The following is a 14311-nucleotide window of genomic DNA, read 5'->3' as shown; positions in this document are numbered from 1 at the left end:
AGTTAAGATTGCAGAAAATGCAGTCAAGTTGCATCTTTAATGCAACATCTGTCAAAGTAATCACTGCCAACACCTTAGAGTTAAAAAAAAATAATCTTTCTAATGCTCTGTTCATTTTTTGGTCAATTGAAAGAAAAACAATTGCCATTTCAGTAAGTACCAAATATGGATCACTTGCAAAGACAATGGTGAAGCTGATTCAGAAGGAAAAAAGTATTCCTTCCTAGAAAAACCATGAAAGTAAGAAAGGTTTCAGAAACAAGTATTGTGATAGAATTATTTAAGCCAATAAATTTGATAACTTCAAGTAGGTTGGATATTTGCTGAAGTATCTTGCATTAAAAGAAAAAAAGTTACTACACAGACCTAGACACTAGAATTTGTTGGGAGAAAAGGAAGCAGAAAATCATGAAAGGGATGGGGGAAGACGGGCACCATTATCAGACAGTCCTTTCTAGTCCCCAGGGATTTCAGTCCCTGAGTCCTAAACACACAGCAGATACCAGCATTAAAATACTGAACTGAGACAGTCTATAACTAGAGTACATCAACAAGTTTGTACTTTGCAAGAGTGACAATGGTCTCTCTAATTGTGCTCAAAAATGTCTTTGCAAATGCAGATAAGGACTATCTAGTTAGCTTCCTGAGGTCAGTCACACAGTTGTTAAGAATGCTCCCAGCCTTTTATAAACAATCACACTCCTGGTAGCTATTCTTTGCCCTTAGTTCCCAGCCCAGAGCTGAGCTTTCACAGGCCACAACCCATCACCCCATCAACTCTCCATGTCCTATCTTGAACATACTGCTGTATTTCAGCAGCTGCCAGCTGGTGGTCTCAGAATTTTGGGTACCTCTAGTAACGTGTACATACACTTGTCACCTAAAGACAGAGATCAAAATCTTCGCAGACAACTTAAGGTAAAGGTTTTTGGTTTTAGAAGCTATATAACATAAAGGGAGAGAGGTGAAACATTCAAAAGGAAAAAGAGAAAAATGCTGAAACTGGGAAACAAAGAAAGAAGGAAGTAAACATGCTGAAAGGAAGGGGCACAGAAAACATGAGACCTTATTTTAGGAGCACAGAGGTATGAATATACCATGTTGCATTAAAATTTATTTCTTTAGGAAGAAAGGACATAGTCACCTCAGTAATAAAAAAGCCCAAGAAAACACCTCTCCCTACACCAAAGAAAGTGAATTTAAGATGTAAAAGCATTTAATAAATTGGAATCAAACCAGCAGAGGCTGTTGTCCATTTTGGAGCAAAACCTACGTAAAAAGATATTCAGAACATTTCATTAGCATTTTATTGAATGAATGGTGCCCAATACATTTAGTTATCTTGAACTCTGCAAAACAGGATTCAACAAAAACCTGTGCCATTTCTATTGTGATAGTACCCACAGGCTCTAAGATAAACCAAACTTTGCAAGCACACAGTACTCTGAAGTACTTCCAATTCAAAAGGATGTAAAACTTAAGTGAGCAGCATTAAGCTTTGTCACTTCTCATTTCACTTAAATTTCCGGTTTTCAACAGATGCAGCATTCTAAAGCAACTATTTAGTAACAAACGTGATCTTAAATACATTAGGATTTCAGTAAATATATGAATATTTTTAAGAGCTGCAGAAATCTTGTCATGCAATACTCAAGAGCTATATGCTGGTTGTGGTTCCAAGCCACTTTCAGCTGTTGTCAGTATAACATACTCATCTTAAGATTGCTAAGTATTAAAGGTAACCAAATCAGACAGCTGTGTTTGCTCTCCCTTTCCCCACATGTGGTCTTTTGAACTAGAAACAGTCAGTATTGCTTTCCCCATTGTTAGTGACAGCTATCTGACCTTTCAAACAAAGGCAAAGCAATCGGAGTAAGGAGAAGAACTCTGCTCAATATTGGAGCTTCACATTAATCAGAATTATTCAGAGAACCTAGTGATTTCCTCACTAAAATAAGTATACTAGTTAGGCAGTAAGCATCCATACGTGGGAAAGACAACCTGCTGCTAAAAATCAAAGCACCACAAGTCCCTTCATGCTCTAGAACCAACTTAAAAAGTGTGGCTCATTTAATTTAACAGTCAAACTTGTCCCATCTTCATTAGCAAATACTGTTTTCAATAGCTATCAATAAGTATGGCAGGGACTTGTTTTAATCATGAATCTCAGCAGGAGGCCCATTTTGAAGGTGTTTGTTCCTTCAATGGTACAAGTAAAATCAACACAGAAAACCACTGGAAAGAGTATTGAGATTGCAATTTAATTTCTATTTCTTTGAAGTTTATTAGTGTGCTTTGAAGAATTGTCTTTGAAATATGAAAAAGCAAATTCCTATTTTTTAAAACTTCCGAATATCTGAGAAAGCTATAAAATTGACAAACGTGTAATCAAACTAACATGGAGAAATAGACACTTAGATATGAATTAGAAAAACTACATACCAAATGAATCCTGGTTTCAACCAACATTGCCAATACAGACATCCAAGCATCAGTGAATAAACTAAAACATCCAATAATTTTCCCAGTTGCTCACAACACGAAGTTTTCCATAGATCTACATTTTTACAGATACCCTGAATTCATCTTGGCATAACAACCTACCTCTGTGTGTCTTGAATGAAGTGCATTGTATTCTTTCTTGAGTTCTGCCTCCCTTTCCTCAAGTCTGCTAACTGGAAGAAGAAAAATTGGAAAAGGAATTAAAATTAAATTCAGAGTTCTAGTAAATGAGACTGTGACTTGCCTACAACTAGGCAATCAGATCAGAGATGAGAGTATTCTTAGTGAATAGCAAAGAGCAGGATAAAAAAGTATGTCAGTTCTTGCGTTTTTAACCTCTCAACACTTGAGCTTCCCAAGTACATCATCAGCAGTACAATCTTGCTACTTGCACTCCTCGTAAAAAGCCCAAGTACTATTTTCCCTAGCTGACTGCTAGTCCAATGAGAGGGCATTTTTATGTTCAAGGACAGCTTACTGCTCGCACCAATCCAGATCGTTTCACACGTGCACATGAAAAAAATAGGAAGAGGCAGAAGCCACGTCACATAGCTACACTGAATCTCAGATGAGAGCTGTGAGCTCCAGCTAAGGCTTTACATTGGTTTCCCAGAATATAACCACACAATCTCCAGAGGTGTTTAACTAGGACAAACATAAACAAGGTATTTTTTTAAATAGCTTCAAGTCATATGTTGTGGTACCAAAATTAAGACTTCTGCTGGCATTCACTCATATTCCACTGACCATCAAGGCAATAGGTTGAGGGAAAGAAAACATTTGATTATTTCTGTAGGTATTCCAAGAAATTAAAAATACATCTAGCAGATTTAGTAGAACTTTAGACAATAAGTTCATGTTAAGAGGAGATGAGCTGGAACAAACTATAAAATTAATTTGCAGAAAAACAAAGAGAATTCAGAACTTTCTTCACACAACTAATTCCTTCCATTCAAACAAAACATTTTTTGCTGCTTAGATATCAATTCCATCTTTTTGTTCAGGTATTTTTGAGCATGATATTTATGTGATATAAGCATGTGTCTCAAGTTCTGTACCTGAGCTTCTCTTATTCCACTTGCCATGTTTAAATATCCCTGGGAAACTTCAAATTTATAGTTACTCATATCCAGAGACTCATTGCCAAACAGATGTTATCTGAAGACAAATGCCAGCATCTTCTCTGCCATTCGCACATTTTCATATTGCCAACTGGGTCTCCTGAAAATTAATTCTCAATATACTATTTCTTTTTGCTCCATATAGCTGTATTTTGCCACAGTATTTTATTCTAAGTACATTTCAATCAAAAAAGTCTTTGCCAGAGTCAAATGCTGGAACCAAAAATACATAATTGTCTACTCACTCAAATCTGTGTAAACATTCTTAGCTCCTAATCTAATCTTGCTCTTATAAGAACATTAAGTTCCTTGACACAACCTTTTGCGCTCCACCTATAAATATCTGACCAAAAGTATTAAATCAAATTTTATTTATACTAACTCAAGATTGAAGACTTTCATTTCTGCACTGTTATCAGACTGAACAAGAGTTCTTGCGTCAAACAGCAGTAAGTGATGTACAAGTGTTTACAGCACAACATATAAAAATGTATTTTACAGCACATTACATACATAAATATGTATTTTTGAGATGCAATGCAAGACTATCTAATGAATGGAAGATTTTAATTTATTATTTTTAGGCAACAGATGTTTTAAGCCTCCTCATATATTTAAAGGGAGGTTATATGAAAGCTTGTGGTAAGTGCCTACAGACACAAGTGTCAGAATTTATAGTTACAAAGTGTGACATGACAAACCAAATTTTATCCATCTTAGACCAACCAATATTCTAGTCAGAAGTTATTACATTTTATAACATTTGACCATCAGAGATCCTAGCAGTAACCAGTCGGTAGCTACAAGGCAGAGCTCAGCAGCTTTAGCTACCCACATCCCATCCAGCGATGGCTGCGCTCACTTGTGAATCCACCATCTCCGGGCTTTGCATCACAGTTCCCAGCGTCTCTCCCTTCCCTGCAGACCAAGGGCCTGGTAACCCTTCTGCTATGCTAGACCTGCTTTAGGACAGGCAAAGAGCCTGGAAATCAGAAAGCGCAAGCTGCATGACTAATTGACTTCGTGTTTTGTGAAACCAGCTCCCTTCCCTAGAAACAGTGTCCAAGCACCGCACAAGAGGCGAGCAGCCCTGCTGCAGCTCCGCACCCCTGCCACCTCCCTGCCCCTCGCCACGCTCCCGCCGCTGCTTCATGCTGGATGGTGAAGTCGCAGTTCAATGCGGCCTCACCAGGAACCTGCAAAGAAACCACGGTGATGCACCCCGCTATTGTTCGGTATGCTCGTGTCTAGACAGCGCAGCCAACGCTGGCTCCTAGAGATTAATTTTATCTGGTGGATGCTGGGAAAAGTACTTGACACAGCACATTTAATGAAAATGAACGCCACATTAGGTGTTACACACACCCTTCTTTCTTCATAGCTGTCCATAACCTACCTCCATGAAATCCACAAAAGCATTTCCCACAGTTATGGATATAACAAACACTTCCACAATGGTTGAGGTTCTGCAACAAAGCACACCATTTTCTCCTTCTGTGGCCCAATTTGAAATAGTTCCTTAAATCCAGTCATAGAAGACAAAGGTACATAGATACAGGTACTGCATAGTCAAGGAGGATATCTTCATTAAATCTGATAATTATTTTTGTTACATACAAAGGTTAAAAAAATGAAGGCCCTAGAAGATGATGTAATTGACATTCAGCATTTTCTTCTGGAAGTCATTTCCAGCTATGTAACACATTACAGTCCTACAGCTGGAAGTTTCAGTCATAAGCGGATGTACACTAAGTTTATATACCCTCAACAGACATCACATTAACAGTCCTCAAAACAGACTTTTCCAATACCAGCAGGATGATACACAACACCGGAAATCTATTCTACCCAAAACACGCCTCCCATCAAAGATAAGATCTTGACAAAACAACCAACAGAACATGCTTCCCTTTTCCAATTAAACACTGTGAAGAGATCAGATATTCCCTGAGGATCAGAGATCATTATGGACTTGAACACAGAAGATACTTGAAGCTAGTGAAGAGCAGCCAGAAAAAATTTGAGGAAGACCACCGGATTCTGGCCCCAAAGCCTTGGAGAAATTTAAGTCACTATTAAAGTAACAGGAAACTAAATAGGAGACCAAAAAAAATGCTTTCCACTGGCACCCAGAAGTACATTTAAAACCGAATTGTTACCAGTTCCATTTTACTCTACCAGTGCACAAAAGAGTGGAAGTCTGGCACCACCCTGATAACATCCCCCCAAGAGGAACAGAGCTGGGCGCTGGCACCGCCGGCACACACTGGGTCCGCAAAGTGGCAACCAGACATGGTTCCCATCAATTTGACTTTTAAGTTACAATAAAAAAAGTTCCTTTGATATTTCAGTCTGAAACTTTTTTCCACTAAGATGTCAAATTCTTAATGGGCAGATGATAAAATCAGTTTGATGATATACATCCTAAAAGCAAAATATCCATTGTCTCTGTTTTAAGATGTCTTTATGAAACCATTATATCCTTGTTACATCATGGACGATATTACATTGCAAGATTACATTGTGCAAGATATTACATGTGCAAAAAATAATACACATCTACAAAGTTTCTCTACTCATGCTTGCAAGTCTACATGGAAAAATTTTAAAAGTCTTTCAGCATCATAAGTATGAGCATAAAATACAAGTATTCTAGTATTTTTAGGCTGATGAGAAAGCATCCCACTGGAACAACACCACAAACTCACACCCAAGGTCTACCTACAACCTTCTCCAGCACTGTCAATATCCTAACACATTCAATGACCTGAAGTACCAATCCTAATCAAAGTTCTCTCAAATCAAACCAATCAAGCCTAAAAACGGGAGATTAAATGTTATAGCAAACTAGAGAGAAGCCTCTGGAGTTTCTGTCTCCTGACAGCATTACGAAGAATTAGGCAGCAAAGCTGCCCACCCTGCCTGTTCAAAAATCAGAGCTTACCTCCCAAGTCTGATGGCTTTTACCAAGTTTGGGACACCCTCCATCTGTATGTTGTCCTCTGCCTCAAACTGCTGATAAGCCTGAGGGGGAGAAAGAGAAACAGTCCTGCTAGAACGCCAAATCCAACCAGTATGATCCCTTCAAAAGGAATTACAAATTCCTGCTACACAAGCCAGGACAGAGATCCAGCTCATTAACCAGCCTTTCCTAGCACTAAGACTATCTGAAGGCTCTCCTTGGACAGCTTTCATCCAGCTCCATTCTTAGAAGCAGGTCCCATACCAAAGTGAAGATACAGATCAAGCATAATCAATCCCATGATCCATTAGGGCCTTATGACCTATTAAGTAGTTGCTAAAGAGCACACACATCAACCATGGATTGAAACAGGGACTGAAGCTATCAAACAAGTATTTAACCTGAAAGTGATAAGACCTGGAAATAAGCAGCACAGAAAGCACATCTGTAAAACAAGTGAAAAATTCAACTCTTTGGCAAGACCGACATCTTCAAGTAGCTCTTATCACTGTGAACTATAGGTCTAATTCTCAGTTTAAAAAGTAGGGCACTTCCCATTACAAAGATAATTTAGCTGTTGAGAATGCTCTGTGGATAGCAAATATCAAAACACACAGCTGCATGGTCTTATCCCTGACACTTCTGGACTGTTCAAGTATCCACTATGTCTGAGACCCACAAAATCACTGTAATTTATCACCACAAACCTGACATAAATCTTAAAAGAAATCTCCTTAAATGGTCTGCTACAACCATTTAATATGTAGCCAGGATATCCCTCACAAACGTTGACATTCAAATGAACAGGGATATATACAAGCCAACGTCTACCCAAAATCAAGTTAAAAATCATTTGGATCTAGTACCAACTTCTCGCCTAGTCTCTGGCCAAAATAGTGTTTCACTGAGAAAAGTTTTGATTGACTGACTGTTTTCAAAACAGTGAGATGCTTCATTTATACATTTGGCTACTGAAGCAAGTAACTTTGAGAAAATCCAACATGAAGTCAGCATGAACACAGAAGCTACAGCAGACTAGATCTGTTTTTAAAGCCAGATAACCAGCGACAACTCAGGAATGTAAGATTCTAAAAGACATTTAAAGCCTTCTTCATTGCTGCAACATTCACAGCAATAGAATTATTATAACAATCAAACTCCAGCACCTAAACCACTAGCACAATACTCCCTTAATTTAAAAAAGTACACGAGCAGTTAATTATATGCCAGTGGATTTCAACCTCCTCTCACCACTTTTGTTCAGGTATATTAATAGACGAGTTTAAAGCAGGCCAATCACTGCTCTAATTTTCTACTCCATTTTCTTTTAGCCTCCAGTCCTGTAGCATGACTCGGTGCAGCCTCCTGAGCTGACTGTACCCTCTGCTCCATCTAGTGGACTACCGATTCCCACGCCACCACACAGAAACAGCAGGTACTCTTGTAACTTCACAACATAAGGCAGCCACGGAAGTAACTGAGAAATGCTTTAGTCAGAAACAAAGCCTTCCTTTCCCGTACACTTTGATGCTCACACTTCTCCTTACAGAAAGATTCTTAAAGTTTAGTAAGTGATACCCGAGGCACAGTGTAGGGAAGGGCAGTGGGGAAACCTGCCTTGTACAGAAACCAATGTAGATGAGAAAAAAGGGGCAAACAGTAAGCTCCAAATTTGTTAATCGAGAAACTCAATAAGTCAGGCTGTTCTATTCCTTCTTTGTTGGAAATAAGGTTAGTTCTGCTGTTCCCGGTCTTTGAAAAACATGTGGGAACCATCCAGACCCCCACCGACCAAACCTTAACTTTTCAACTTCTTTCAAGGATCTATTGAAAAGCTTTCTTGTATTCCTTAGAATAAAACACTACAATTGAGCCATACCTTCTAGTATAGCATTACTGACAGATGTATTTCATACCAGTTTAGTTATTCACATCATCACATGCGCAGATACACAAGTCAAAAGTCAAATCTCAAAACAATGTTAAGCTTCACAGCTGAAAGCTTGTATCAGTCTCCTTGTTAACCAGACAGGTCTGTGTTAAATTGCTGCTGCAGCTCTATGCAGGTATATCTCAGAGTACTGGATGCCTTCAGATTATACATCAAGAGGTTGTCTGCCTGGGTGTACATTATAGTAATTATGGTATCTGGAGAGCTCAGATGGAAATAAAATACCAAATAACATCTGCAGAAGATTCACAACAGAACCTGGTCTTGCATTTTCTCTTGAAGCCAGTGAAAGCCATAGTTCTGTTTAGCTTCTGAGGAAAACAAATCTCCATGCTTTTAGGTCAGCTGCCAAAATGTTTGTCTCATATCCCAAATAAAACCTACAGCAAGCAATATCAATTGCTGCACCATGTCACCTGATGTGGGAAATAAAATCATCCCAAGAGTTGAGTCACAACATTTGCAGCTCTGAAGACCAAGAGTTGTTTCTTGGTTTGTTTGTTTGTTTTTTTAACATACATAGTTTTCCCCAAATATAATCTAACTTGAGCATAAATTACAAAGCTAAGGTTTGATAAACTTATGAGGTGTGGAAATATATCTGTGCCTTGGTTGTCCTGTCAAATGCAGTATGATACCTTAGTTGTACTTAGCACTAAGGCAGATCCAGAAAAGGAACCAAATCTTTCAATTCCCACAGCCTCTATCAGAAAGCACTTCAACCATGCAGACATGGTGTTTTTCAGATTCTCTCGTAAATAAGTTACTCTGAGAATGATTCCTCCAGACCAAAGCTGTTCCACTCCTGTAGTAAGTCAAAATACACTATAGTAATCTTTTGCTCCAAGAAATTTCATTAACTTATAGCCTGTAATACATAAAAATAACAGGTGTTCCCAAAACCGGAGGCAAGGAAGGGAAATTAAACCTTTGTAGCACCCACAGAATTCAGTGGCACATCACGCGAGCACTGAAAGGCACTTACCCATTTGGTAACTGGAGACCGAAGTATGCAAAGCATTATCACGTGCCCTCACAGAGTGTTGCTGGACAAGCGAGCTGCGTATTGCTATTACAAGTTTTTAACAGCTCTAAATGCCTAGTTTTCCAGATTCAGGGTTGAAATTTGAAGCATTCTAATGCTGCAAACTAATTACAAGCAGAGCTAGTGGTCTCACCACAGCAAAGACTTGAAATAACGTGAAAGACATATTCAAGCTCTTGTAAGAAATGTTTAAGATTATATCAAAGACTGGTGTCTGCCTCAGACACACCACTGAAGTGGAAGGGAAAGAGAAGAGAAGAATTTAACTGTTAAACTTTTATTTTTTGAAAACCTGGCATTTCCATGCTTAGTGCACCTCCACGATATTCAGATGTGCCCTCTGCTGTCAAGAAAAGAAAATAATCCATGAAAGTCTAGTCAAGAAAAGCAATGGATGTCATCTGTCTGGACTTCTGTAAAGCCTTTGACACAGTCCCCCATAACATCCTTCTCTCTAAATTGGAGAGATACGGATTTGATGGGTGGACCGCTCAGTGGATAAGGAATTGGTTGGATGGTCGCATCCAGAGGGTAGCGGTCAACGGCTCAATGTCCAGATGCAGATCAGTGACGAGTGGTGTCCCCCAGGGGTCCGGACTGGGACCGGTGCTGTTCAATATTTTCATCAATGACATTGACAGTGAGATCGAGTGCACCCTCAGCAAGTTTGCAGATGACACCAAGCCGAGTGGTGCAGCTGACACGCCTGAAGGACGGGATGTCATCCAGAGGGACCTGGACAAGCTGGAGAAGTGGGCCTGTGTGAACCTCATGAGGCTCAACAAGGCCAAGCGCAGGGTCCTACACCCGGGTCGGGGCAATCCTCAGTTCCAATACAGGCTGGGGGATGCTGCGATCGACAGCAGCCCTGCCAAAAAGGACTCGGGGGTACTGACGGACATGAGCCAACAATGTGCGCTCGCAGCCCAGAAGGCCAACAGTATCCTGGGCCGCATCAAAAGAAGCGCAGCCAGCAGGTCGAGGGAGGTCATTCTGCCCCTCTACTCTGCTCTGGTGAGACCTCACCTGGAGTACTGCGTCCAGCTCTGGAGCCCTCAGCACAAGAAGGACACGGAGCTGTTGGAGCGGGTCCAGAGGAGGGCCATGAAAATGATCCGAGGGCTGGAGCACCTCTCCTATGAGGACAGGCTCAGAGAGTTGGGGTGGAGAGAGAAGGCTGCGGGGAGACCTTCTAGCAGCCTTCCAGTACTTAATGGGGGTTTATAAGAAAGACAGGGACAGACTTTTTAGCAAGGCCTGTTGTGACAGGACAAGGAGTCATGGTTTTAAACTAAGGGAGGGCAGATTTAGACTGGATTTAAGAAAGAAATTTTTTACAGTGAGGGTGGTGAGGCACCGGAACAAGTTGCCCAGAGAGGCAGTGGAGGCCCCATCCCTGGAAACATTCAAGGTCAGGGTGGATGGGGCTCTGAGCGACCTGATCTAGTTAAAGATGTCCCTGCTCTTGCAGGGGGGCTGGACTAGATGACCTGTAAGGGTGCCTTCCAATCCAAAGCATTCTATGATTCTAAGTCATAAAACCAAAAAAGAGACCTTTGCTCACACTCAGTAAAAGCTTGCTAAAGACCGACAGCAAGAGCTTCTGAAAACTCTGCCTGCACCAACATCATCCCTAAACAAATCTCCAGGAACTTTGTGATATTTAACTTGCTTTAACTTCCAGAAGCCACAGGCGCCCGAGAGCACTGGCGCTGTGTTTCCTCCGTTCCCTGCACAGATAATGCTGACAGCCACCACACACCAATGCGAGGGCAGAGGCAAACCATGGAAAGTTAGAGAAGAGCAGGAGTGCAAAATGAGACAAGGAGATAGATCATGGGCTAAAGAGCCACACCACTGCAGCACATTTCCACACTCAAATAGAAGTTGCAAATCCTTATGCCTCTGCTCTCCTTTAAGCGGTTGTACAGTTTATCAAAATATCCCAGGATGCAACATATTGCACCATTTTTTGGCAGCAAACTTGACTTAGGCAACCACCACAACCCACCAAATACCAGGACCGAGTGCTATATATCATGCAAGAGTGGTAACTCAACATGCATCTGCCCCCGCCATTCAGGATTTCATCATCTACTGTGGCTCACAGTCCTCTCAGCAGTGCCACCAGGTCATGCTGTCAACTCTCCCTCTTTCCATTTCCTCCTACAAAAGAGCAGAGTATGGTACTTCACTCATCTAGGAGGTAGCTTACAGAAACTGTTTAAATTTGTAACGCAGGGAAAAAAAGTCAGTGAACCACAGGAACTTCATAACTGGTTGACACAAAGTAAGCTTCTTATTTCACTTCTTTAATTTCAAACGGCACATTTATTCCAACCCAGCTGGTTGAATATGTGGCTATGAATGTAATCCCACTTGACAAATTTAAGTGCAAATTTAACCATGATCACCAAGACTGCAAAAACAAGCACTTACAATGCAGGACATAATGAAACTACAGATTCTTGAACAATTTTAACTGGCACGCATGTTTAAGCACATACAATCATGCTGAATCTTACCATGTAACTTAGAGCTGCCCTCTCCCAGGGCTAACTAGTCCTCACTAAATGCTCAGGATGGACTGTGTTGAAGGGAACGAGTCGAAACATTTTAACGGACAAAACATATTCTCACACACCTTGCTTATTTGAGGAAAACCGCATATAGCACAGAAGTACTCAACAAGAACCAAAAAGTCTTGTAGTTAAAGTACTACATAGGATCACATCTTAGCTGTTTTATATTCTAAACCATTAGTCATACCATAAACTGATGTAGCTATCTCAGACTCTGACAGAAAAAAGCAAAGCCAGGTTTTATTTGCTTACTTGCTCTGTGGCAGGCATTTGCAATTCCCATTATCAATAAGACTACCACTATTTTGAATGCTGATGTGGTGACAGTTGGCAATACCACAGACTAATTTAAATGCACAGACAGTAGTATAGGAAGTAGAAGAGAAAAAGAATTCTAGCTATAACACTTGTAGCTGCATCCAGTGAATTCAAGTGACTCACTGGTATCTTTGGTATCATAGGACAGACAAATAGCCTTGCCTATAAAACAGAAAACAAGATAATGCAGTAGAGTTGGACTACTTCAAGAATATGTACACTAGTATGGTTTTCACACCCTAGAAATTGAGATCACTAAAAACAGTTCACTTGCATAATATTCATTAGGTGTTCAACAATTGTGTTTATGTCCCCTTTGATCTTGCTCTGCATCAGCAGCATGTCAAATCTTCGTAAGTCTTTCATGTTGTCCCAGACAAGTTATCAACCCAAATCATCAGCAAAACTCAATGTTAACACAGGTCTATTGCTTCTCCAAAGTTACATTTTTGCTATCACGAAAGGTTTTTCCCAAATAAAAAGATTTTGGAACTGTTTAAAAGTCAACGTTCTTACACCAGAACTTTATGCTGTTATGATAAATGTTTCAACAACATTATTTCTTACAAAAAAAGTAGTTCTAGCCAACACTCAGTGGTGCTACTGGAACAATTGAGTTTCTCACGCAAACACTTTCGTTAATATGATATACACACAATGTAATTAAAAGCTTAAAATCATGTATATATTTTTGAAGGCTTAATATTCAAGGCAAAAAAGAATGTCACACAAACAGATTCATAGAACAATATATACTGATGTACATAATGCCATTTTATAAGAGCAGTTTCTATATAGAAAGCCTGGATATATTGTCACATACATTGCCAGGAATCCAAATTATTTTTCTTTTTTGTGCAGCTAATTTGTACTTTTTATTGTATTAACAGAAGAAGTAATGGCATATATGACATGATGCAATCTTGATGCCATAATCCTGTTGTCAGAGTACAGGGTTTCCCATTAACAAGTTGTTTGGGCTGTGGGCTTAGAGCACAGGCGTTCTGGAAACAGTGTCCTTTGTTACCAAAACAGACCACTCAACTCTAGTTCCAATGTTTTCTTTTCCCCTCTTCTGCTGCTTTTAAACACACACACACACACACACACACACACACACACTTCCATTCACAAGAATCATAGCATTTCTGATACAAGTCTCTACAATATGCTTTACGATTATCCATTTTAGCTTGACTTGATCTATAAAAATACACTCCTGGAAATCAACCATCCTGGTTTTCACTAGAAAAGACTGCTTGAAGTGTTCCTCCATCACTGTCTGTACAGAATCCAAGAATATTTTAACTGCAATGAACCTGAAGAAGTACATGCCTTTAACATTTGCCAACAGCATTCTAAACCATTCAAAATTCAGAAAGATTCAGCTCTGCATGCCACCTATGTTAATCTTAACACTAGTGCACTAAAACTTCTACCCTGCTATAGACTCACCCATGCCACTGAAAATTAAACTTTACAGGAAGATTATTACACCTGAAGTTGAAAGAGAAAGCTACAACTTCTTGCATTATGGGCAGGAAAGGTAGACAAGTAGAAATAAAGGAAGAAATAATAGTGAAAAGAAGCTATTTTGACAACTGGCACTCTGCTTTCAGAAACTGATCTTATCTCAACCTTATCAGGCTTAATACAGTCTCACTTTACATTTCTGCACAACTCAGCAATAAAAGCTGTACATTAATTGATAGACATGCTAGTTTTATGTCAATAGAAGTTAGCTTAGAAGCTTGACAAAATGTTCACATTAATTCCTATTGATCATTATTTCTACACTGTGCTAAAAAGGTTAAATGAAAACAAAAATCA

The 14311-nt window shown here is 39.7% G+C and overlaps 1 protein-coding gene across 2 annotated transcripts in view; it reads right to left on the bottom strand.

Annotated features, from left to right (window-relative positions):
- Positions 1–14311, bottom strand: part of SPAG9 (sperm associated antigen 9) — a 68208-nt gene that overhangs the window by 45910 nt on the left and 7987 nt on the right. For both annotated transcript variants that reach the window (XM_072880799.1, XM_072880800.1), the window contains exon 3: positions 2605–2675. In XM_072880799.1, coding sequence (XP_072736900.1) covers positions 2605–2675 — 71 coding nt within the window. The remainder of the gene's footprint in view (positions 1–2604; positions 2676–14311) is intronic.

This window comes from Ciconia boyciana, chromosome 16 (genome assembly GCF_034638445.1).
Source record: "Ciconia boyciana chromosome 16, ASM3463844v1, whole genome shotgun sequence".
In the NCBI taxonomy this organism is placed as follows: Eukaryota; Metazoa; Chordata; class Aves; order Ciconiiformes; family Ciconiidae; genus Ciconia; species Ciconia boyciana.
The sequence above is the reverse complement of the archived record's forward strand: the minus strand, read 5'-3'. Positions and strand labels throughout refer to the sequence as shown.